This window comes from Aythya marila (genome assembly GCF_965140915.1).
Source record: "Aythya marila genome assembly, chromosome: 11".
NCBI lineage: Eukaryota > Metazoa > Chordata > Aves > Anseriformes > Anatidae > Aythya > Aythya marila.
Window position 1 is genome coordinate 14,714,411 of NC_139052.1, and position 26,291 is coordinate 14,740,701.

At 39.2% G+C, this 26,291-nt stretch overlaps 1 protein-coding gene across 1 annotated transcript in view; it reads right to left on the reverse strand.

The window, feature by feature from the left end:
• AGBL1 (AGBL carboxypeptidase 1) overlaps window positions 1-26,291 on the reverse strand; it is a gene marked incomplete at its 5' end in the record, with an annotated part of 297,365 nt that overhangs the window by 202,720 nt on the left and 68,354 nt on the right. The window contains 3 exons of the mRNA XM_082769379.1: window positions 13,374-13,527; window positions 16,955-17,099; window positions 24,862-24,949. Coding sequence (XP_082625505.1) covers window positions 13,374-13,527; window positions 16,955-17,099; window positions 24,862-24,949 — 387 coding nt within the window. The remainder of the gene's footprint in view (window positions 1-13,373; window positions 13,528-16,954; window positions 17,100-24,861; window positions 24,950-26,291) is intronic.

Sequence of the window (26,291 nt, forward strand, 5' to 3'; positions counted from 1 at the left end):
CCCCCCTGCTCCAGCCACAACTAAGTAGTACGACAATTGCAATTGAGAGAGAAAATTGAATTCTAAATGCGCTGGTGATTTGATAGATATTTTCTGAGTGTTACTGAGAAAATGCCTTCTTTGGGAAAAAGTTAAGATCTGGAACAAGTCCTGTTGGTTCTGGGACCTAATTCCATTATGCAAACTTCATTAACGTAAAGGTAAGATGGAGTGGAGAGAAAAGGCACGGAACATCTCTAGGATGCCTTAAGAAAAATTGTTCTGACAGGACTATAAGAGTCCTATGTCAATATTTGGGCAGCCTGCTTACACATATAACAGGTAAATGGTGACTTCAAAATTCAATAGCTTCCTGTGTTGTTTTTTGCTTTTCCCCTTCCCCTCCTCTCTTCTGGAATAGAAGACCAGGGAAACAGGAGACACACTGACTAGTATTTTTCCTTCTGCTACTCAATTCTGCAAAGTCATGTAACAAAATGAAGCAGTAGAAATTGCAGAAAAAGAAAAGCAACCTAAAATGAGTGAAAGACCTGATGCATCTAGTTTTGTCAGCTAGAAACTAATATCCATCAGTCACCAAAAAAAAAAAATAATAAAAAAAAAAAAAATCTGAAAAGATACCCTTCAAGTTCAGCTCTCTACAAACACTGGTGCACTTTGCAGCATCTACCATGTCACTTGTCAACTAGTTGATCTTATCAGCACATTTACAGTCTGAACGTAGCAGCTGTCTCCACTTGTTTATTGGCAATTTCTATTTCTGCATTAGAAACAGTTGGTCAAGCTCAGAGAGCTAACAAGTTTCTCTGATGTAGAGATGGACAAATCCTCTCATTAACTGAAAAGTATTTTAAAAATCATTACAGTGTATTTTCAGTCTTATTTCATTTTATATATAACTGCAGCCCATTAACTGCAAATTTCTTCTAGAATCTGTCAGTTACAAGCAACAAGAAGTGTCAGCCAGTGGCGCCTGCAAAACTATGAGTTTCAATATACTGCTGTACTTATTTTACTGAGATAAGATTGGCTGTATCAGTCACATAGAAGTGATCCTGTTCTAGAATTAGAGAAATGAAACTCAGTTAAACAGATCAAATAGAAACCTACAGAGAAGCTCACAGCAAAACCAATTTACACATAAAAATTACAAATAGCAGGTGTTCAGTATTACAGATACCAAAACAAGGGAAAACCAAGCACACACCATGCATTGCAAAAGTGTCCCCTCACCCACTAAGGCTCTCTGGTATATTAATACTAGAATCAACACAAAGGAATACTATCCACTATGTTTCACATGACTGTGGAACTGCTCGCATCAACGTGGGCAGAGTAGTAGAAGAACCTGCCTGCAGCTCTGGCAAACAAGTAGTAAAGCTGCTCCATACAACCCAAACAACACCAGTAATTTATAATACACGACTAGTTAGGTCAGCCTTTATTAGACAGAAGCACATAGCTCCTAACATGAAATCCAGAAATTGGAACACTGTTATCCAGAAAGTTTACAAAGCCTTGAAGTATTAGGGCTTTTTTGTTTTAAAACAAGTTGTGTATTTTTTAAAGTGAGTTTAAAAAATGTTTATTTTGTTTAAAGTAAGTTGCAATAGACAGTCCCTCTAAACCAGTCAGCCAAGATTTAAAGGGTAAAGATGACAACAACATGAAAGTTATGATGACACCCACAGTGTTTCCCAGTGGTCTGCCTGCTCTGTATATTGACGTGTTTGCCTCTGCATGGCAGAAGCCTATGGTTAGAGACTGCAAAATGCAAGATTCACTGGATTATGAGAGAACAGTGAGAGAACATCTAAGAGTAGCAGATTCTCTGGAAGCAGGGTGTGCTATTGTTCCTGCCACAACCTAGCAATTCTTTAGCACAGTTTGTGCCAGACTTAACCATCTTCCCCTAACCTATCTCTAAGTTGAGTTCCGAAACCAACAGCAATAGTTTATTAGGAGAGTAGTAGAGTCCACACTTTGCCCGCTCTGTCCAATCTCATTACTGAGTCCAGGTCAAAGAATAGTTTGTTCCCATGAGATCATCAGGCACCAAAAAGCAATGTATATCTAGCTCAATCTGCAATCACAGCATCTGGGCCAGCGAAGAAAAAAATACTGGAGACAGACACCGTTCTCTGTGACAGCAAGTGCACTTATTTGAGCCTGACATCAGCCCATACATATGCTACACTCAGTGAGCTTTCCAGCTATGGATTACTCCTTTTCACAAGAGCAACCTGCCAACTGACCTGCCCTTCACTCCCTGACCACAGCTTGCCTGATACTTAGCAAAGAGGAGGTACAACTAAACAGAAAGGAGGACAATTGGTCACTGTGACAGCTCAGCAGCTCATCTCCTTTTCTTAGAGGAGCACTTCTTAATTGCCTTACAGATAGCAGACAAGACAGAGCAGGCAGAAAAGAACATTGTACGCAGGCAATGCTTGTGTAAAACTCCACTACAAAACTCCAGTTTCTTACCTTACAGCAAGTCTCCACCTCAGCAGCCATGAGTCCCTCTTACTGGCCTTTAAGGACAAAAAGTGCTCCACAAACTACCGTACCATCCACAACTCCAGCAGGAAGCTGAAATCTGCAATCAACTGATTGTTTTGTCAGCTAGAAACAGGTGTGCAGCAGCAAACCCAACTACCTCCAGGCCAACCCACTTTACCCTGTATCAGGAGGTGCTGTAGAGCCTGTAAGTGGTGAAAAACAATAACCTGTGCAGTAAAGACACATAACTAATTGGGCAACATTGTGACCAGCTGGAAGAAACCCCTTCCTGACCTCTGCTTTACCTTGAGGCATAAGCATTAGCTCTTCACCCCTTCTAAGCATATTGCTTATAACAATATTCAGTCTGCAGTCAATCTGACCCTAAAATTATGTCCTCCCTCACAGAGCCTCTCTTTGTCACATTGAGAACAAATTTAACTCAATTTGAATGCTTCCCTGGCTAATTTATACAGTACCACATTGACCTTTTAGCGTATGCCCCACAGTACCATATGTGACTGGAATTTATAGCCGGAGAGGGGAAATGTGCAGCTCACTGAAACACATTTGTTGTGTTGTTGGTGTTTTTTTTTTTGTTTTGTTTTTTTTTTTTTTTTTTTTAATTTTCCTTTCCTTCATGCCGTGATTTGAAGTTGATAAGAGAAGCCTAGTAGCCTTTCAATGTTCATTCACCATTTCAGGGAGTAAAAGCTGTCTGGAGGCTCTGATGGGCTATATTTCAATACCTCTACCAGATACACAGATTGACCATTGGAAGCACAGCATCTGCAGGTCTTTCTGAAGCCTTTCCCCCTAAGGGAGAGATGATGAATTATTTTTTCCCCCTTTTATGAAGGTGAGAATTTGGACAACCTATTACTGTGATAGAATCTTGTAACTCCACTGCAGCAAGGCTAGGACACAGGGGTGTTGTAAGACAGGTGTGTTCCAAACAGCTGTCTATAAATTTCTGAAGCAATAAGAAATAAGCATGAACTCCCCCAAACCTTTTCCAGTTTCATTCAGAATTTTCAATGCCTTATATCAAAAATCCAAGTTGTACCATGCACCTGCGAGAAGGCACCTCAGAGGCATTTAAAAACAAATCACTAATGAAAATAATTATGACAGTTATGTACTGATTTAGATTTTCAAGATGTTTAATTCATTAACATTTCAGAAAAGGCTCTGATACACTGGAAGAATGGGGCATATACAGTGCTGAGAGCTACTGATATTCTAGCCCAAGTCTGTACCAACCAAGAAGACATTGCTAACTCATATTCCAGAAAATGCTGTTAATAACAATATTTATTCTCTGGAAAGGATATGCAAAGGTTACAAGTCTCTTAGGACAAAGATGAGACTAATAATTCAAAAAAAAAAAAAAAAAAAAAAAAAAAAAAAAAAAAGGAAGGGCAATAGAACAAAAATTAAAGAAAGGGAAGAAAACTGCATAGCACAATCTACTAAGAAGGGAACTTAGAACAAATCTCCAAATTTCAGAATGAAGGTTCTTTTTAAAAATAATAATAATAAAAAAATGACACACAGACACACACCACCACTGTGAAAAACTAGAGATGAATGAAGAAGATCCATAGCAGCACAAATTATCTCACTTCAGATAGTTGTCCCACTAGCATGCACAAAGGGTGGGAGAGGAAAGAGATTACACTATTTGCTTTCTCCTTTTGCAAAATAACATTGCTAGTTGCTTATGCTCCAAGGCACATTTTTCATGATCTTCAATTCAGTGTTTTCTGTGCTCTGCTTGCTGTCTTGACCATTGGATTCAATATGTTAATAGGTATTTTGCCAAACTCACAGAAGGCTGACCGTGGCATCAGTGCTGTGCTAGCTGAGTGAGTCCCACCGAATGCTGGAGGTCAAAGAACAAGTGATTCATTATGAAAAACACTGGCCTCAGTCCGCAGACAGTCCCAAATCTATCTCACAAATTTCATATTCCACTCAACCAGCTTCCACCTTTATGGTTGCAGACTGAATATTCAAACAGGAACACAATTTTGCAGAAATTTGTCTGTAAATAGCACACCATTCAGGGCATTGCAATGGGCTGCCATGTTGTTATGACTGGGATATCAGAAAAGAAAAAAAAAAAAAAAAAAAAAAAAGAAAGAAAAGATGTTTCAAATTGAAAGACAATCTTGAAAAATTTAGAGCACACACTGCTGGTGTTACATATTTAGAGAGCTTTACTTTGGCTTTAGATGCCTGACAAACTACCTATTCAAGCAGAAAAAGTTCATATTCACAATTCTGTAACTATTTAGCATTGCAGAATACATGACATCCTTATTCATCCATTCTTTACTGCATTAAAACAGAATCACAGTTTTCACTACAGCTGACTTCTTGTCACCAAAAACAAAGTGTTTGGTACAAAGCAAGAGAGAAACCAGCACCTCCACAAATTAGGAATAAATCTTCAACTCAAGGGGATATGCAGATAAAAAAAAAAAAATCACTATTGCAGACACAAGAATCAAGCAAAAATATTTTGTTTTTCCCCTCCACAGTTTGCTATAATCTTCTCATTCAATTTCTATACACAATAAAATCTGTTCATTTTTAAATATAATCACAAGTAAGGAATAGAAATAGAAAAGAAGGAGATGAAATAAAAAAGCAGTAAATATTCCATAAATGGAATACTTTAAGGAAGTGTAATGCTCGTGGACTTCTCTGCATAAAATTGCAATTTGGATCACGTTAAGTACCTAAGTAGGCAGAAAGACAATCTGAGACAATATCTTCTGTTCAGATTCAATGGAAATGTCATTTAATAGAAGGCCTCTACTTCAGGAGCTGAGGCTTTCTTAAAGTATTGGTTTCTTCCCTGAGACTTTCATCAGTAGTAGCAATGGTGCTTTTTGTTGTATGACACTTGCAATTATCATCATAGATTGGTTTGGGTTGAAAGGGACCTTAAAGATCATCTAGTTGCAACTCCCTTGCCATGAGTATGGGTAACTACCACTAAAGGAATATTCCACTATTATAAAAGCATATTCATCCTTTCCACAGAAACCACTGAGCATCCAGACAGAAATATTGGAAACTGAATTGCTCTATGAATAGTTGGCAAACAGGTGTGACCTAAGGGCTCGGGAGCATTGGTTATGCCGTGTGTATGTGTGTTGGAGAAAGTACAGAATGCAATGCCATTAAGAGAACAACAGATGTGCTTGCCATTGTGAACTGTTTCCAACAAGCACAATGCCAGGTTAGCACTTCAGCTGAATTGCTACAGGCAGTTCTTCTGACTGCTCGAAAGATCATTACTAATCAAAGCAGGTCATTCTGCCTCCCTACTTCAGCACTGTTAGATGAGAGCTTCCTTTAAAGAATGCATTTTCCTTTTGGGTGGGCTAACTCCAATAAGGCATTGATCTAATTTGATCCCCATTTCATTAGGAGATGTGTCATCTCCAGCTTTAAAAAAGTTATTCAAGAGAACAGAGCATGAGTCTTTAATAATTAACATGCAACACTGGTTGCTGCCATGCAGGGAGTAGGCACAGTTATTATAACTTGAAGTCAATAATTCATAAACTATAATGCATTATTAATCAATTATCGAGGCCTGAATTACATTTAATGAGATTAAGCTGATTGGAGCACTAAGGTATTTGAATCATATTGATTTAATCAATGTGCTTAATTAAACTGTGTACTTTTTCCACATGATCATTATTTCCCAGTATCCTGCACAAGTGGCCTTTGCAATTCACATCCTTTGCTGTTCTTTGTTCAGGAATTGTTCTCTGCTGCAAATTACATTTAAAGGTAAAGGGGTTTGTTTCTTTTTGAGAAAAGATCAAAGCTGCAAAGCAACCATGTAACTAGCTAATACAAGCCAACCAAGAAATGTTAGAATATTTCTCCCAGCAACCATGTCTTTTGACTCCTTATGCTTAAGAGGAGACCAAGTAAACACACCTCATTAACCTCACTTTATCCCTCATTCTAGTTCTAGGAGCAACTGGAGATTTGAACGGCAGAAGCATCCTTCCATTCCTTATTCCAAAAATATTACTCTTTCCATCTTCAGAAACATGTTCAGGCAGAAAATGTGTCCCAACTCTCATAAAGATTACATTTTGGTAAAGGAGGTGTCATTGTCTCTTTATAATAATACCCGTAATGGTTTCCCCAGCCTTGCATAAAGAGGACATGTGATGACTGAAAAGCAACTCAAAGCGACAGCAGTTACAGATGTAAATCTATTTACTAGTGTCATATTTTGTTTAATTTTCCTCACCACTGCTGCTAGTTAGCTAGGACATTCAGCTCTGTAACACTGCACAAACTGCTTCAAGGACGCTCATCAGGTGCATAGGGGAAATACTTGTAACACACTGCATAATCATTATTATTAATGGGAGTCACAACAGTACAGCCAGCCATGAAGAGCTTTCCAATTACTTCCTTTACACTTTATACTTCCTTATACCATAACCCAGGCCTGCCCCATTCCACTCTGCAGAAGTGACAAAGTCCCTATATTCTCAATGGATGCAGGATTAACCCCCACAGCAATATAAGATGTTCATGCCTTTGAGCTGAGAATGCAGTAATGATGGTGGTCATCAGTCAGGAGCATGCTGCTGTACAACCACAGAACGACCAAAATCTTCAGTCCTTAAGGAATTTCTTTTTCACTGTTTCAGTTATTCCCTTGTATTAGGCACCACTCCAGTTTGTGCTACTATTACACCACTTCAGTTATATCTTCCCCTTCCCCTTCTCAACCTAAAGAAGGGTGCTAACACAGCCACACCATGTCACTGCACAGCCAAGGAAACACCCCCTGAGAAACATGCACACAGCAAGCTCAGAACAGTAGTGCAGTGTAAACAGGCCTTCTCCGATCACTCCTTTTGCATTTGGTGATTTCATTTCAGTCACTCTTAACATTGACAATGTTCTGGTGTGCTCTTTCTTTACAGAATAGAGTTTCATCATCACCCACGCATGACTAGCTAGATGTTTTACCTACGCTTTGAAGAGTCAATCTGTCCATTTACTCTGCCATTCATAATAGTATCCTATGGTCTGCAAGGGCTTGTCAGCTTGCAGATCACCTTCATTGTCCTTCACAGTCTTATCGGCTCCTGCTTATCGCAGGAAAAGAACCAGTTTTCAGCTTTGCTTTCCTAATCGTTTAATTGGGCTCAGAAGCTCAGGGTTGTGGATTATAGAAAATGCCACTGTACCCACTTTATTTCTGATTTGCCTTCATATTTATACTGACTACTTCAGGTTATTAGTTCTCTTCCAGTCATAATTAAGCATCACTTGTCACTGAATGAATAGAAAGAGGTAAAGAATCATTCCATCATCGCTATGGGTATCTTGAAGGCATGAAGTTAAGCCTTCATATTTTAAACATTTTAATGCCTCAGTTGTACAATGCTATGCACACAGATAGCTGTTCCAGCTACGGAAAATCTTTCATTAAAGCGCAGTTCTTTTCTAAAAGAGAGTCAATGTGCATTACCATGTTCATCATCTCCTGGAGACTACTGACTGAGTTCATTTAATCTGCCTAGAAATTATACATTTGTTCTACCTGCCAAGCTGGTAAACTCTGCTTTTGGTGTGAAAGATGAACTGGATTCTGACAGATTCTTGTACAAGATTCTAGTCACAAACCAGTCTTCGCTATGACAAGCACACTATTTTATTTTACGCTAGGCCAAGCATACCTCATTGCTAAAAAAAATGGCAACTGTGCAAGACACATAAGAAACCATGATAAGATTAGGCACTAACTGAACATTTGCAATTGTCTGTATCCATTAAAAAATGGAGCATGTAAGTCAAGAACCAGGAATAATAGAGGTCTTTCAGGAGTGAGAGATCTTTCTGTTGAACTTAGGTTAACTGCAGTGGCAAACTTTGTCTGCCAGAGAGGTTTGGTAGAACACAGACACATAATGCACATTGGAATACATAACACTGTGAATTAAGGGTTTATTAAGTACACACATGATGTTAGCACCATCTTCATGGGACTATGTAGGGTAAGCCCAAGAAAATCAGAGCTCTACAAGCTCCAATAAACTTCATTAAACAGCGACTCAGCACCAATATTTGAAGCTTTGTCATTCTTGCTGCTTCTGCATTTACGAACACTCCTGAAAGATGTTGAGAATTGTTTTCTTGGAAAGTCCCTCTCATCAGGCAATGTCTAAGGCTAGATCTGACACAGTCACAAGCAAAGTCACCAAAGAGTAAATGCCTACCCAGCCATTCTTTCCACTTCTCTCATTTTCAAAAGGTTTACAAGTTGTGATTCAATATCCAAGGCAGGCATGGTGTACTAGCTCACCACGCTCACGGGAGCTTGCAGAATGCTGTTTTAGTTTTATGTTTTAAATAATTCTGAGAAGAGCTACAGTCTTCTGAAGAAAAGTTCTGTACATAATATGGAAGGCCAAATTTGCAGAGTGTAACTCTGTGAGAAGGAAAAAGAAGGAGGAAGGAGGAATATGGAAAACACAGATAACAACAAACTGATTAAGTTTGAAGAGAAGTTGTTGTGCTGTTTGTATCTGAGATGTTGTATGACAGTGATACAAAACAAAGGGAGTCAAAGAGTACCTGGCTTATTTCTTTCTCTGCTCATATCATTTTCAGAATTGATCATTTAATAAAAATAATTCAGTACACCACCATCACATAAACAGGAGATAGAGAGGAATGAGAAAGGAGCCTATGTGGATATCAAAGCCTCACATAAACTACGCATAATGAAGAAAAACAGCAGCCCATTTTTCTTCCCTTTAGTATGCGGTGAATGTGCAGCTCCTGTCAGCGTGCACGGCTTGTGCTTCCTATTAACAAGGTGCACATTAATAAATTTAACTCAGACAAATTTAACCATCCTAGGGCCACATTAATCAAAAGCCTGACAAGACCAATCTGAAAGAGTCGAGCGAGGAAAATAAAGCACAGCTGACACAGAAGATGCCATGCCCTCATCATCCCTGGGTCGCTCCCACTCTATCAGCACCTCCAGTAGTGCAATAACTCCTCCTCACCGAGCTCCTATCAGGAGTATCATGGTCTCCTCCCAGCACTCCTCACCCAATGCCTCTTCATCAGTGATGTTTCCCACTCCTCATGCATCTATACTAGAGAAGGATTTAGAGTATTAAAAGTACAATCACGAGCAATGGCTATGAAGCCCTGAAGAGCTTTGTATTTTACCTGCACCACTGGTATTATTGAAAAGAACCTCTCAAGGCACAGATTAACGAATGTACAAAGCAGAAATAACAAATTTGATAGGAGAGTAAAACAGCTATAGCTCATGAGAACTATGAATTGTACAGAACTCTGGAAACAGAAGGAAAGAACAAGGGCTATCAATTTTTATTCATCACCCGTGTGCCAAGTTTCCCAGTGCTGGAGCTCCACACATCACTTCTAAAGCTGAAATGCATATGCATAGACACTGTACAAAGCAGTGAGAGTTACTACTGAGAATGTCTCCATCCTTTGATTCCCTCATAGTTGTTGCTTTTGAGTTATGTTTTCAGCCTGGAAAATATTGACAAACAGGCCCCTCCATCAACCAACCCAATTCATAGAGAGAAGGCCATGTCGTACACGATGAGGAAGCTAAGAAGCAACTGTTGATCAAAGCCACAAAAAGCAGCACAAATTAAGCTAAATACGTCCCCCAAAGCCATAATTATCCAAGCTGCTTATACAAAATAAGTATATATATAATTATTCACATTTGCCTGGAGGCATCCCCACAGCATAAAACACATGGTGCGCTTGCTGTTCTTCCACTTGATGAAACAACAAATATTTTCATCACCTAAGAGTATTGGTGTTTACATTTATAGTTTTGGAAACTTAAGAGAAAATGTGTTGCCTTTCCTTGACACTGTCTCTCCCCCAGACAATTTCTATTTCAGTTCAGGCAATTGGGTTTGTACACATTCTGCTTTGATTGAGTTCAACTGGTTCATAGAGAGATTTAGGAAGTCAATCTCATTTCCTTGCAAAGCTCCAGCAGAAGAGTTTACTGGCACATAATTTCATGGAATTTCAGTCAGAACTATGAGTTCCTACTGAATTCATGTAGGATCACAAACCAGGAGGTATTTCTCTCTTAAAAATAAAAAGGACTTGAGCCACATAACTAGAATTTAAACACAAATGGTGAATATCACAATATCCTGAGGCATTCAAAATAAAGACCTGTCCAAAATGTTCACAAATCCTTCATGAATCTTTCAGTAAATCTGTACTGAATGAGTATCCAAGCCTACACTGCACTGGGATTGTGCAAACCTTGCCTTTCCAGACAGGTTAGTGACTTCTGAAAGCCTGCCAGACACTATTTCAGCACTGAAAGATGCATTCTCAGGGGACAGAGTGCCCCAGAAAAAGGTAATGCCTCCTGTCACATATATTTCATAATACTCCCTAAAAGCAGTGCAACTTCGGGGGGGTATGATTGCGCTGGTCAATATGGTGTTGTCATTTCCTCACAACCCTCATTTCAGTATGTCTGTACCTTTCAACTGTCACAAATACATGGCTGTAAGTCCTGCATACACAAAGGACAATCATTCTCCCCAGTGTACCATGCCTGGTACAATAAGGTTTCAGATCAAGGTCTGCAAGAACTGTAAGATGATATACAGTCTGGTACAGTAATACCATATGCAGTTACAGTTCCCTCTGGTGCCTGGCACCAAAGGTGGAAGCATCCTTAGTTATTCCTGCTTTACCTCCATTGGTACAGGCTGGTGATTTTGTTCTGGAGTTTTTAACTTGATCACTATGTCTGCATATCTGCAGATGTTGGCATAATGTTGGATTGGTCAGAAAGCAAAACCATTGTTTTCTGTTTTGGAAAATTGAAGTTTTGTTTTTGTTTGTTAGTTTTTTGTTTGTTTGTTTGTTTTTCAATTATTTTTTTAAGTTTCCTATGTCAGAAAAGCAAGAATTTGCAGTCCTATCAAAACCAACAGTGCTTAATCCAGTGGTCAGCACATTCACGTATCATGTGACTGACCCACTCCAAGTCCTTGCTTTGATAAATCCAACCATTACCTTTTACTTTGCACCCTCATTGGAAAAGCATATTTACTTGGACAAAAAAATTGTTCACTGCATGTCTCTTTTGCATGGCTCCAACCCTTAATCCCAATTTACGTTCAGTTGCCCTATTGAGGCTGTCTGCCATGAGGTTTGAAAATTTTTGTCAACAGCTAACATCTAACCAGGTGACCATCTGCAGTATGCCAAAGACTTCTTTACATAACCACCCTCTAGCACCACAACCCCCACCTGCTGGTTTTCTGTTCTGTACCATTATTATCATGGAACAAAAGTGCTTAAGGGCAGGAATTTTCTCTTCCTGTTAAGCATGGACAGCACCCACCACAGCCAAACTCCCTAGTCGAGTGCTGTATGTGATATTGTAATGTAAATACTACTAATAATACCAGTGCCAATGATCCAATTTTCTCTGACACTGCCTCCAGTTCCCACCATTAAGGCCGTTTATGTGCAAGCATCTTATGAATTCCCATGTAGGCTGTAGTTGGCAATTTGTTGCCATTTTGCTTTAAAATTTCAACCTAGGAAACTATATTCATGCACAGAAACATGCTAATTCTAATGTAAATGCTCCCTGAATGAAAACTTACCAACAATTATAAAGAGGTCTGAGCTCAGGAAGATTATACTGTAATGTCAGCATAACTGCAGTCACTGTGCTCTAACGTAAACCAGGGAAGACAGCAATAACTTCCCCCAAACTCTGTTACGTGAGCTTCCTTTTAGTTTATAAATTTGGAATGGACATTGTGCGGAGTCTGACTTACCACGTATCCCTGAAAAGAGAATTCTGTGATAAGAAATGTTGTTCATAACACAGAATCTCTTTGGATATACTTAGCCTAACATCTCCGTGAGATAATATGTATTTGCATAACAAGCTAAGAGATTTAAGGCAATCTAAATTTCCACACTCCCTAGGTGTTCTCCACCTGTGTTACAGATATGTGAAGAGCAGAAAAAAAAAATATGTTTTTGCCTTGCTTCAGACTCAGGAAAAAATTTCCCTTCTATGTCAACCTACATATAGGTAGTCTGACATTTAGACATGAAAGACAAAGCTAATCCAATGTGATGCTGAACAGAATCTTCTTGTCACTTGCTGTTGATTACAGAAACATATATAGCTTAACATTGTTAATCAAGGCCACTGGAGATCTAAATCTTTGACTTTCACAACAAAAAATAACTATCTCTAGATATAACATGACAGCTATTATAGTTACCACATCATCAGCTAAGACTGACAAAATGCAAGAAGCCATAGTATGTCCAGATGGAGCTACCAGGCATGTTGGAGGATCTGGAATTTGACCAGGACACTTCAATTACTACATACATCTGGGAAAGAATGATCTTGTATTTTTTCTTTGGCAAGTTTGAAACTTTAAAATAAATAAATCTTTTCAATTTGGAATGGCAACAACAACAACAAAAAAATTTCAAATTTCTTTTTGAATTGGTTACTCGAGAAGTTTCTTGACATTGGAGATATTTGATACTGAACTTTCTGTTTCAGATTATTAAAGAAAAATTGAAGTGAAGAATGATGTTAGGTACTCTCCCTCCTCCATATAAATTTGTCATTTAAAAGAAGTGTTGTAATTTGTTATTCTTTATATTTATATTTCTTTTTTTCAAAATGAGAAAAGCAAGAAAATCAACATATCCACAAAACAGGTTGTCACTGCCACTCCTTACATGACCACACGTCACCAGCTTCTTTTTAAATGCTTCATTTGGCTACTTACGGAACTGTTCCAAGTCATCGCTTTTTTTAGACTCTGGCATGGCAGTGATTGTGAGCAATGGGCATGGATTTCCTCCTAGCGTCTGGCAGAGCGTCTGCTTCCTCCAGTAAACCTTCTTGGGGTTCCTATTTTGTTCCAGAATGTCAAGATGAGCCTAAGAAAGAAGCAAGAAAACAGATTTATGAGTTCATGGTTTATAAAAACTGATTTTATTCCACTGTCTCTATGTGATTATTGGTACCAATTTCATCTCTTGCTAATTTACCAGCTCCTCTCTTATGCCAGTTAACACTATCTCCTTTAACATACCTTCAGTAAGCATAAGCCATTCAGAACACAGCCCAGTTCACTGAAGATGCACAGGTCTATTACTCATGTATCATTTTACCTGAACTGTTCCTAGGTTTTTTCTTTATTAGCAAAAATGGGTTTCTATGTGTACATGAAGTCCATAAAAGAACTGCATACTCCTTATATTTTCTTAGGGATCATGTAACTTGAGAAATATTGTCTTTCTTTCAGTATTTATAGAACTGACTGGTTAGCTGTCAAGCATATGTCAGTGAGACTCAGGAACAAGTCCAGACCAGAGGCAGTCAAAAGTTTACATCAAAACAGTTTTGTACAGCCACTATTGGGGAAAGTGAGTAAGAGCATCTTTCCAAAAAGTTACTTAAAAAGTTGTCCATCCCCCACCCCCCAAAGTTTATGGTTGTCACTTCTAAATAATTCTTACAAAAAAAAACCTTCCTGAGAAATTTGAGAAAACGAATTGGCAGTCTAAAAAAAAAAAAAAAAAAAAAAAAATCTTTTAAATCTTTTTGGAACTAGTTTTAATCGCCTCATTAGACACATAGCCGCTCACCACCCACACACCAGATGATGTGCAGTTCTCAGTGGCTCTCTCTCCCTGTTTACGTTGCAATTGCAAGTGGCAATAATACGGTAAGTAATCTCATTGCAGTGTCGCTAACTGTTGTGGAGCAGCAGTTGCCTCTAGACTGGAAGAAACAGGTACATTGCAGTATGCACGCTCATCCTAAAATAATCTTAACTAAAATGCGTCAGTCCACAGAACAGCCTTTACATGGTAATTTTTTGTGTTTAGAAGTCAGGGGTAAATTTCAGCCAATGTTTAAGAAACAAATTATTTCTATTCCCAAAACCTTGAACTTTACCATCTTGCAGACTGCTTTTCCCAGCGTTTTTGAAAGAAAACACAGAACTGAAATTTAGAGTCATCTGTGTCATAAAATAATTAACGTACTGCTCTATAAAGTAAATTCAATTATTAGACCCATTTAAAGATCTCACATAGATACAGAGAACTCAATATTCATCTTTTACTTATGCTTCTGGTACCCAGTGAAACTTAATTGGGTATAGCTGTCATAGAGTTTTCAGCTAAATATCTAAACAATTAACACTATGATGAAAAAATTGATAAATTACAGTTCATAAAATAAATATAATTACTAATGGACAAAAAGTAATGAACTGCAGAGTGCATCCAGTTCAAATAGGATTCCGCAATATGTATTTCCTGTAAACATGCCTGTAACAATTAAATATATATGATATTTAAAAACATCTCCAAATTACTAACTTCATATCCAAGTTTATCTTCTTCCCCAAAGCATTATGTATTTAATTGGGCCCTTGGGTACCTAATCACTTTTAATTTATTACTGATATGTAAAACCAACATATTCACCAGTGGACAAATGATTTAAAATAAGATCCACTGGTGCACAAACCTGATTTAGCTTATTCACTGTGGAAATTAAAGTAACATGGAAATGTGCAAATTGCACCACTCAAGACATTTTAAATTAGTCCAAGCAAATAAGCCATTTAGAAATATTAGAGGCAACAATTTTGCTTTGGATAAAGAGCTGGACAGAACAATCTATCAATCTTTTCCACTTATAATTCCCATTTACAAAATTTTATGGTCCTTACTGAGCTTGAGTTCATTTAAACTTTTCCTGGGGCAAAAATTTCCTTGAACTTCAATAAGCATTTTATTTGAAGAGGCAGTGAAATACTTCAAGACTTGGTCCTGCAAGTCTAGGAATAACATCTTTTTCATCTCTATTCAATTCATCCCAGAGTAGGTGAGATATTCAGGGATTCCCAGAGCATACAAATTCTCCAAGTCTCCCCTGCTTTTGTGCCAGCAGAAGGTAGAAATCAATAACAGTAAAATAGTGATGAGGCACTGCATCTCCATAATAAAGTATGGTGGTGAATAAGTCTACCCAATTCTTCAGTACTACAATTGTAATTGTAAAACCCTGCAGACTGCAGTATATATGTGTCTTTAAGGCTATAGGTCAAAACCCACAACTAGGGCATGTTCTCCTCCTCATTGATTCAGAGGAATAGCTGGTGCCCGTAAGCCTGATGAGAAGTGAGCTGGCAGGCATAGCTTGGACTGTGAAGGCCTGATTGGCCTTCTCCCAGCTATTGAAAGCAGTTTCTTTGAACATCCATAATGGGATGTAAAGCAGTTGACAAGAGACTGTTTTTTGAGAGGGAATTAATCTAATCCAAGCTATGCTGGCAGCATACAAAGCTGCATGGCTACTAAGTGAGAGAGGACAGTCTCCTTTGAAAGCCTGTGTATGCTTTCATATCTGATAATGGCAAACTGGTATCATTGTAAAAATTAGAATAAGCCCATATTTCACCAACCCACACTGTCACTAGATGTCCAGAACTAAAAACAATTTATTTTTTATTTTTTGCCACGGGTGGAACTGATCTCCAGGAATCTTATGTCTTCATTTTCTGCAATATCTTTCTCAACTTTAACAGCAAGAAAGTCACAAAGCAACCTCCAAAACCATTCATTTCCCCTCTTTTATTCTACCTTCCTTTTAGGCCTTGGGCTCTCCCAGATCAATCTGAGAAAATGCATTTGATGCATTTCCCAGAATATTCTTCTACCATCCACTCCCAGCCAGAAAAGGCTGGAGAAAACAAATTCTTCCACGGAAAATAAGCCCAGTAAAACTAATTAATACAATTTATGCCTTGGATTCATATTCTTTTAGTTTTCAAATTGACAGCACTGGTTTGGGATGTCACAAATGCCTCCTGACACTCCAACTGGCACAGATGAAATAGCTGACAAAGAATATTTGAAGAAGGCCCAGCATTGTGCTATTGCTCTACTTGCAGGTGTAGCTCTGAAAGCTGAGCTGCTATCTTCTGGCAGAAGCGGGAGTGGGCATCCTTCACTTCTTACTTGCCATTAGCTATAGATCTATGCTTCTCTCAGGAGGATACTGCAAGTCCAAGCAAATAGAGACATCTTTGTCTTGTATTTTAGGACATTTTATGACTGTTATGTTTGCACTCCAACTTATCCCATACAAAAATTATTTTCTCCTACAACATTCTGGGCTCCAGAGCTGACAGAGGCTACAGCTGCACGTAAGGCATTGAGAGCATCATGATAGTTAAAAAGCTGCTTGTAAGAACAGACCTCTATGCTATCACAAAGACTTCTCATGTCCAAGCAGCTCCAATCTGTCAGGTCTATTAGCTTATCTAGACAGACATATCAGCATTACCATCATTGTGGAGTAGGTGTAGGGGTAATGGTAGGCCAGGTAGCAGACATCATCTTTGTGAGGGAACTTAATGCTGAAGGTGAGTGTGTAGTAATATTTTCCTCTCATGCGTCCTCCTGCAGCTGTGCTGCAGCAGTAGTGGTTTCTGGAGAAAGAGAAAGAGGAGAAAGTGGACAGTTATCACTCCCAGATGCACATTTCGAGTAGATGTGAAAGAACTAAGTATTCAGAAAACTCTTCACCCTGAATGAGTTTTCACCTCATACTGAAGATGGGCTCTAAACTCATCCCATCATTGGATGAAGTCTAGAAAGGCCACATGTAAATACAGCAACTCCAATGCCAGCAATGAACAGGTACAAAATATAACGGTGCTAAACAACATCCTGTAACATAGCAATGCACCAGCAGGCTCTATGAAAATGAGGAAGGCTAGAGAAACCGTGGTCCTATTAGACATAGAAATACAAGAAGCATCCTGATTTTAAGTACCACTGTGCAAATACAAATTCAAGGCTCTTCTGGGATTCACTCAGTCCACAAAGGCCAGCAGGCAGATAAGTGACAAAACAGCGTGTAGCAGTACTGGCACAGCCAGCCCCAGCTAGTCATGCTGCTCCTGGATGGGAGCTCTCTCATGGAAACCTAACAGTTTGTCTCATTTTGTGAAGGTGAAAATAAGAAGCTAACTAATGCTAGTTCATACAGTGCAGTCCAGACATTTAAATTAATGCATTGAGCTAACATTGCTGTATTGCTTTCAACATCCAGGTTATCATGCTCTGAGCTGTATGTACCTATTCACATCCCCAAACAATGCCACAAGAAAATATTCTGTGAAAGTCTGGAGATTTAGAAAATACAAATATCCTAGTAAAATGTGAAACCAGTCATTCAGTTCAACCACAAGACAACAAGGGACATGCCAGGAAAAAAACACAGCATACGCATAAAAGTCTTTAAAATGTCATCAAAGCCTCTGTCTTGACTAGGAAGAGCAGGAGATTGGATTTGTATGGAGACTGCACACAGAGAAGTGAGCTCACACAGACTTGCAAATTAAGAACTAACAAAAAATCCTCTTTTGGATCTCTTCTTTTCAAATGCTTTAGTCCTTCCCTGTCAGGGAACAAGAAGGCCAGTTTCTCCCCAAGAGAAAGTGAGCTAAGCTTTGCATCAAAGCCAGAAATGCAAGGGCATCACGAGCCAGGGTTCCCTCATGGTATCTGGGCAGGATATGCCCAGAGATGGCAGACAGGTTCAGCCGCTAGTCCAGATCATCAGAAGAGTTTGGGGTGATGAGGCAGGTCTGATGTCAAGGCAGAAGATCAGTCTGTGGGTCAGGGTCCAGATCACTATGGTTCTTACCAAAGCATAGATGTAGCAGCAACTGAGTTAGAGCCTTTCTACAACATAGCTCAGGCAGGGACTGAACAGCCAGCACAGAGCTCAGATAGAGCTCCTGGGCCCATGGGCAAAGGGTTTGGGCAGTGGAGACCACAGGTGCACCTGGTCAGGGCCACCAAGACCTATCTCTATACTCAGTCACTTGACACTCCCTTCATTAAAACTACAAAATTTTAAAGGGAGCTTCTCAATCCGTTCCCAATCTGCTCTTTCAGGAGATTTGTTCTGATAAAGTTTTCTTTCAGCAGAGATGAAGAGACAATTCATGCACTTTAGGGAGAAGCTTCACAGCAAATTGCATCCATAAGTACATTTCAAACAATATTTTTCCCACATTGCACCAATTATGTGGTTGTGGAACCTTCTGATTCTGAAGGACTGTGAGGTTTCTTTGACAAATGTTATCATCAACGTTGCATTAAAATGCAAAATAGAGGCGGCAACCAAAAGATGCAATTTCAGCTCCTGGAATTTACAATACTAGTTTATTTTGCTGCTGTTCATTCTCATTCAAAGGGGTGGAGAGAAAAAGATAATTATTCTTGTAAAATTCTCTAAAATAATCATCTCTTCTTCATAAGGAAGACACAATACAATGCTGCTGTTTTTTCACCTGAATTTAACATTAGGAACTTGTGCGGGTGAATGACATTGAGTGGATCAATAGACAGACAGTACAGGAACACTGAGTCACAGTGGCAAACTGAAAAGCCTATGATTTTATCCTCCTAACCCACATGATTTGAACCCTTCACCCCAATATTTATCTTGCAAATAAACCACCTTAATATTGGACAAAGAGTCAGATAAAAAAATGCAATGAATCCAATATATATAGAAACATCTACCTAGCTATTATATTTCAGTGGATCCAGGATGTGAAAGTGTTTGGTGTTTTTTTTGGTGGTGGAGGTTTGTTGTTAAGGTCAGGACAATACCATTTGATTTAGTTCTTGTTAGTTTTGTCAGTAAAGGATAATTAAGAACCATTTCTTGTACAATGGGAAAGGACTCATCTCCCTGGAGTCTATTATATTCAGTGTCACTTGGAAAATTAGGTAACATTACTTATGAAATAGTTTCATAAAGTGCTGAGATCTTCTGAGTTCTTCCATCTAAATTTATATTTGTAGTCAGAGATGTTAGGAGAAGCAGGACTTTGCAGAAAGATACTGCCTACATATCTTCCATGCACATTTGGAAAAGTATTCCTGCCTGTCCCTAATGGTCCAGTAAAGGCTTCTCCCTGTATAAAATGGACACTTAAACCAGAAGCTTTGCACCACCACACACCTCTGACCTTGATACTAACCCGGCAGTCCATGCTGCTTACTCCTGACAAATCTCAGATCTCATGATCCTGAGTGTATGGATGCGTAGCTCTCAAACCTCTATGCTTAGCATTCTTGTTTTGTGCACCTCTGTGGTTTCAGAAAGCTACCCACTCAGAACAGATATTTCTAGATTTTTTAATCACTTCTTGACACCTACTTCAATCTACAGCAAACTGCTTGGTAGTAACAGGAAGGTTACAAGTGGTTTTGTAAGGCTTCAGCATTCTTCACTCATACATTAAGAAGAAAAAATACCTGTGTGTAAGCAATATAAATGATCATGTGTTCATCCTGCATATAATCTGGTCTCCTCACAATCCATCATAAAATGCAGTAGCTCTGAATCTTTTTAAAGGAAACTTTAAAAACAGCATTTTTATTTCTTGCCTCCCTCTCTCCTTCCACTGCTGACAACCCAAGATGGCTCTATTGCCTCCTTGTTACTCCACCAGACCGCTACTTTTTCTTCAACGCCCCTTTTTCAACACTACCATAGCAGCAGGAAACACAAATTAGCAAGCCAGGAAGAGGCTATTATTTTGGGCTTTGCTGGTGTTGCAGCCTACCTAGCATTGTAACACTGGCATGAGATTTATCTCAGTAGGTGAGCATCAGTGCTATCCTCCACCCAACATGTCCTGACCTATCCTTGTCTACTTTTAGGGGAGCTGAGATTGCCTTTCCCGGTGCATTTCTAGAGCATCCTGCAGGATGAGGACCTAATCCTGACCACGACTCTTGAGCATCACTGACAGATGATACAATTTTCCCAGTGAACTGAAACACCATTCAGCAGGATCTTATTTTCTGACTGGAAAGTGTAAATGTATTTTCACTTTTCTTCTGTTTGGTCCTGAGAGAAGGAAACAAAATATAGACCATAGTAACATTAGGTCCTCACTATCTTATTTGTTGTCTCTTTCCAAAAATGTTCCCAAAGTCTCACACACTTTCCAGAAGCTAATATACTTGTTATTAGAAAGGAAATAAGAAACCAAAGAGTTTTTCTTTTTCCCTTTTTTTTTTTTTCTTTAAATCAGCATGCAAGCTGTACCTCCTGTGCCTTTCAGTCACATCATAATCGTTAAATCATTTTGCTTACTGCTCTCCTTAAGAAATAATGTACAGGTAGTATATTTCTAATACAGCTGTGATGGAAAGTTAATTAATAATAATACTTATCATTTACTCCATACAGTAATTTTTTGAGTTTAAAAGACCTCTGCAAGCATTATCTAATTAAAATTTGCCTCTCATTTATCTGTTTCAATTCTCTGGGTAGCAGATAAGTGACTCTAATTATCCACCTTTTATAGACGGGGAAACTGAGACACATACAGGTGAAGCTACTTGGCAGGTCAGTAAAGGAGCTGGATTGTAACTCAGGAATTCAAAAGCACCAAGCGATACAAGAACAACATGTCTTGCTCATCTTGTCCCTTTACTTTCTATCTGCAATATTTAGAATAGTAAAAAGCACTGGTAAGCGATGGAAAACAGCATGGTATCAATGTAGAAGAAAATATCTATAGCCCAGATTTCCAAACCACCTGAAAGAGACTAATTTGAAAATAACTGTTCATCACTTTACCACTGATGCATTCCCTTTGTCCAAAATCCATGTACCGTCTGGAATCTGGTGTCCTCATTTTACAACACAACCTGATCTTCTTACATCTAAGTGTGCTACCTGCAGTATGCTTCAATAACGCCTTTGTTTACACCATAAAATAATAGTATTTTAAGTATTTATGGGTCATACATAAATTCAGCTGTTATCTGGGGCCTGACACATTGGAAACTGGAGAAGCACAACTTCCCTTTCAAGGGCTAATTCATGTTAAGTCATCTTTATTTTCTAAATTGTAGGCAGAATCCCATTCAAAGCAGAATATTCCCATAACGATCTTGCTATTAAGGCCTACACTCACACTGTGATTGTCAGGCACTACCAGTGTCTCAGCACTCTTGTAGGTATCATTAGAACAGAGATGTGATCTGCTAATTATGATTTCTTATGTGATCACAAAGATGCTGAAGAGAAAAAAAAGACCTCGTTCTGACACCACTGTGATCACCAAATAGCAAAGTTTTTTGTGGTGATGTGCGAACAAAACACTCCATGTACCTCATTACTATCTGTGAACTGACTATTGTCTGGAAAAGCTGGAGGTTAGATAATATGCCTAGAATGAGCCATGAAACCAAAAGGCACAAGCACATTGTCTCCAATTCAGCATGTTGCCATTGTTCCTTAAATAATTTGCTGGAAAGGAATATTATTCAGTGCATAAAAGCTGCCAAGACAGCAAGTGAATTAGATGATCTTATAGTAACTGCAACTCTGTTTATCATGGGTGTATCCTGTCACTTCATGGAGAGGCAATAAAGGAGAGCAGAAGTGTCACTCAGCTTCCTTTTGACAAGAGCACTGCTAATATTCTCTGTAACATAAAAACTCTCTCATGAGACATATGAGAAAGGTACGCAGTGACAGAGCTGTGCCACAACATTCATCTTTATGAGTGAACTATCCCATCTTCAGTGAAGATGAATGCCAGAAGAGATCAGCCAACGTGCATCACCCAGACATCCCGAGAATGTGCCTTTCCTCCCACTGTCCTTCAGCTCAGAGGTTGCTCTCAATCACAGCTGTGCAGCAAAAGTAGTTAAGGGCATTCCAAAATCATGAATAACCCCTGGTAAAAGTAATTAGATGAGGTTCCTTCAAAATCTGCCAGGCTCTCCCCCAGGATACACGTGACTAGAGTAAATAGAACTGAAGTGAGCTGCTTTCACAAAAACACAAGCAGCGTGGTATCACTACAGCAATCCCAACTGGAAACCATAATTTGAGCAACCATATACATACCTCCTTTATATTCCCTGCCATAGTACAATTTCTCTTGAGTGGGAACCTCTTTGTTAATCACTAAAACAAAATTATTAGAATTTCAGAAGTGAGAGTGCATGTGTACAGATATGTACGCTTGTGCATACAAGACTATGTGAAAACCTGGAATAAAGAGTAGATGGGACAATGAGCAGTTTCCCTAAATGAACATGTTGACATATAATCCAGTGTAGAGTTAGAAAACACCAAATCAATAAGACTCCATTCTCTCTCATATTGTGAACAAGAATCTGATTACTTGCTTAATTGTACAATCATGGCTTAATCTTGGAAGTCAGCTGCTGGTTTAATCACTACACAATAGCCATCTTGTTAATGATATGAGAAACCATTGCTATGGTAATCAGCATGTAAAGTTTGCCCAACCTGCAACTGCTGATGTTGCCCATTCTGTCATGCATCCAAAAGCCAATGCTCAAAGTCAGAGGTTACAGGCATGCAAAGGGAAGTCGCTGCACCACAGTACGCTAGCTCTTGAGAGAACACCTCCAGAGGTCAAAAAGGTCAGGTGAATAAAGTTAGTAAGGAGTATTTGGAATAAAATGAAATTGCAACTCATTGTTGTGAACAACATGCCAGGTTGAAAGAGGATAATCTCATCCTTAGACACACATCTTGTCCCTCAAAAGAAAAGAGATTACAACCAAGATTTTTTTCCCCCTCTCCTCCCTCTTTAGCAACACAAATTTGAGGCTCTGCTAACTCTGGAAGCCAGCCCTCTGTCATTGTAGGGGATTATTGTCTCATCAAATCCATTTGTGAACATAGCCATCTCTAACATTTACAGCAAAAATTTTAGCTACAACAAAAATACAACTTCTTATAAGGAGAAAGCCCATTATCTCACTTCTGTTTCTAAAATCAGCTTTATCACATGAGCTCATGAAGAAATTCATATAGTTTACAGCATGGAAAGAATTCAGTTCTGTCCTAAGAGCACTACTTATCTTGCCACAGACAGTTATTGTTATTAATTGTGTTAATGTCCTTCAGTTTTCATGCTTTTCTCAGTCTGTAGTTACTTGGTAGCCCAAGCCCTATATTTTAACCACAAGGTATCTGGGGCGAGGATCAGGCTTTTCTGTTGTTTATATGTTGCCTAATACACCACCCACAGACTGCTGAGACAGTGAGGCATTTTTGTGATGCAAATTGGTGAACAGGCATCACTAATAAAAAAAAAACAATAGGGGAATTATAAAAAAAAAAAAAAAAAAAAAAAACACAGGAAGGCTTGTCACTCAGGCACTCTCAGTCCCAGCTTTCAGATCATGATAGTTAAAGCCAGGATAAACTAGTTAATTAACCCCAAATGCTGCAGCATTTTATTACAAGGTATGTGAATTTGACCCATAACGCTCTACCAGTTCAATCCCAATTTATGACCACTTCTTTCCTGCAGAGGGCTCTTCTTCCTGCTTGCCTTGCCCCAGGCTACATCATCCCGAGACACACACAGGTACCCAACCAAACACCTTACTCACCCCTATAATTTTCATGCTTGTTCTATTTTGTCCCCTAACCTTCAACTCTGTCGAGACTAACACAAAACATACCATTTATCCTAGTCCTGAAAGCCCATTCAATCTTCACTGGCAAAATAATTAGTAAGCGTTGTGGATGACATTTTAGAAGCTTTGAGAAAAATAAAAAGTGTTCATTCAACCTACTGAAACTAAGTCCTGCACTTCTCTTCTTTGACTGTAATAACCAGGAAGTATGTATATGGGATCAGTTTGCCATGTGGAAATGAAATACTTAGGTGAGAGAATCTCACATGAATCAAGCTCCAGGTCAAATATAAGTTGAAGATGAGACTGATTTAGCATTTTTCAGAGACTCTGGAAAATTGCAGAAACAGCCTGAGACTCAGGCAGTTTATGTAAGCATCAGCCCTAAGCTTGTCAGAACTGCTTTACACCCCTGTTTTCTGACCCCTGAGACAAAGATAAAAGTTCCCATATGGCAGTGGGTAAGGCTAATCGCTATTGTTTGTGCTATCAAGAAAAGGTGTCTTCCTTCTAGAGAAGAGAATTCTGCATGTGCCTTGTTTCTCTTCAGGCATCTAATTTAGAGATCTCACTTTTAGCTGTTTCCTGAAGTTGGAGGCACATAACACATAGAACTAACATTAATTTAGAGACATTTGAAACATGGCACTAGTGGTCAAAGGTTAACAATATCAATATGGTTAACAGGAGGGGAACTGAGGAGAAGGGAAGCTACAAATTATTCATCAAAAATGCACTTACTTGTAGTAGCTGATATCATGCCCTGCTCGAAGCCAGCGAGGCCTGCCCAGGAGAGCTTCCTTCACCGAATACATAACGAGCTGCATTCCTGCATAAAACAATATAGTTTCAAATGACATGACCTCCCTGGCTGGAAAAGGCAAGGATGGAGAGGAAAAGGGAAAACAAGAAGGATCATTATTTTGTCTATGCTCTCTGCAAATAGCTTATGCAAAGTAAATACATTTCCCTAAACCCCATGCTTGGTTCTGATGCAGCCATGTCAGTACAAAAAACACTGCCAGAAGTGAGCTGAATGGAGTTCATTAGAAAATAAATTATCCCGCTGGCCTTTGCAGAGGAGAGCTTCAAGCTGCTCTGTTTACAAGCAAACAGAAGAAGGGAGAAAAGAAAAGAATAAGAATCAACATATCAAACAGATCAGTGATTTGGCTAGTCCAGTATTTCATGCTTGGCTGCACCATTATTGAATCCTTAAGCCTGCCACAACATTAGAGGCCTGTGGTGCACCTAGTAACACACCTTCAGAAAGCAGCAAGCAAAACTAACTGTCCTAGAGTATGATTTTAAACTTTCCATTAGACCTAAATAATACTGGTTACATTATAAATGCTGATAATGATAGCATCTGTCTTTGTACCATATTATATCGGAAGATGACTTCTTCCTGACCTCCAAAACATTACCACTTCAGGGCCCCAGGGTATGAGGCTCTGTCCGAACTTTGCACACATTTATTCCCAGCTCCATGATGCCAGCCCGTTTGCAAGCTGTTTTTCTATCAAATTCTTTCACACACCTTCCTGCCCTGTTACTGGTTCAGTACACCAGTGAAACTCTCTGCACTAGGTGTCCCCAGCAAGGTGTGGAAAGCGCGAGAGAGACCAGGCCGCCCCAGATCAGTTCCTCTTGGTTCTGCCGCAGGCCCCACCACAGCCACAGCTACGCCCAGCAGTGGCACTGATGACTCCTCTAGGAAAACACAATTTAGAGAGGGCAAAACACACCCTTACAGATAACTCCTGTCAGATATTTATGCACATCAACAACATGGTGCACAACCCTTCTCTTGAGTGTTCTTGTGCCATGAGGAGGTGGTACATGAAAGTCATTCATCCTGATGATGTATTTCCATAAGCATCCATTTAGTTTCCTTTCTTTATTTAGGTTTCTCTGTTAATCTCCCCAGAGCTTTAAGAGCTGGCAAGTGTACTGGCAACAAAGCCTTTCCAGCTCACCTTTGGCTGTGGGGTAGCACTAGCTAGCATACAGCTGGGAGCAACCTCTCAATTGCTGTTTCCTGAACAAGAGCCACGTACATAAGCAATCCTGCATTTGGTTCCAGGACATGGGCCACAGTGAGCTGTGGGAGACACAAACCTGCCCAGAAGCCCAGTTCGTTAGACAAGGAATACGAGGCTCAAGATCTA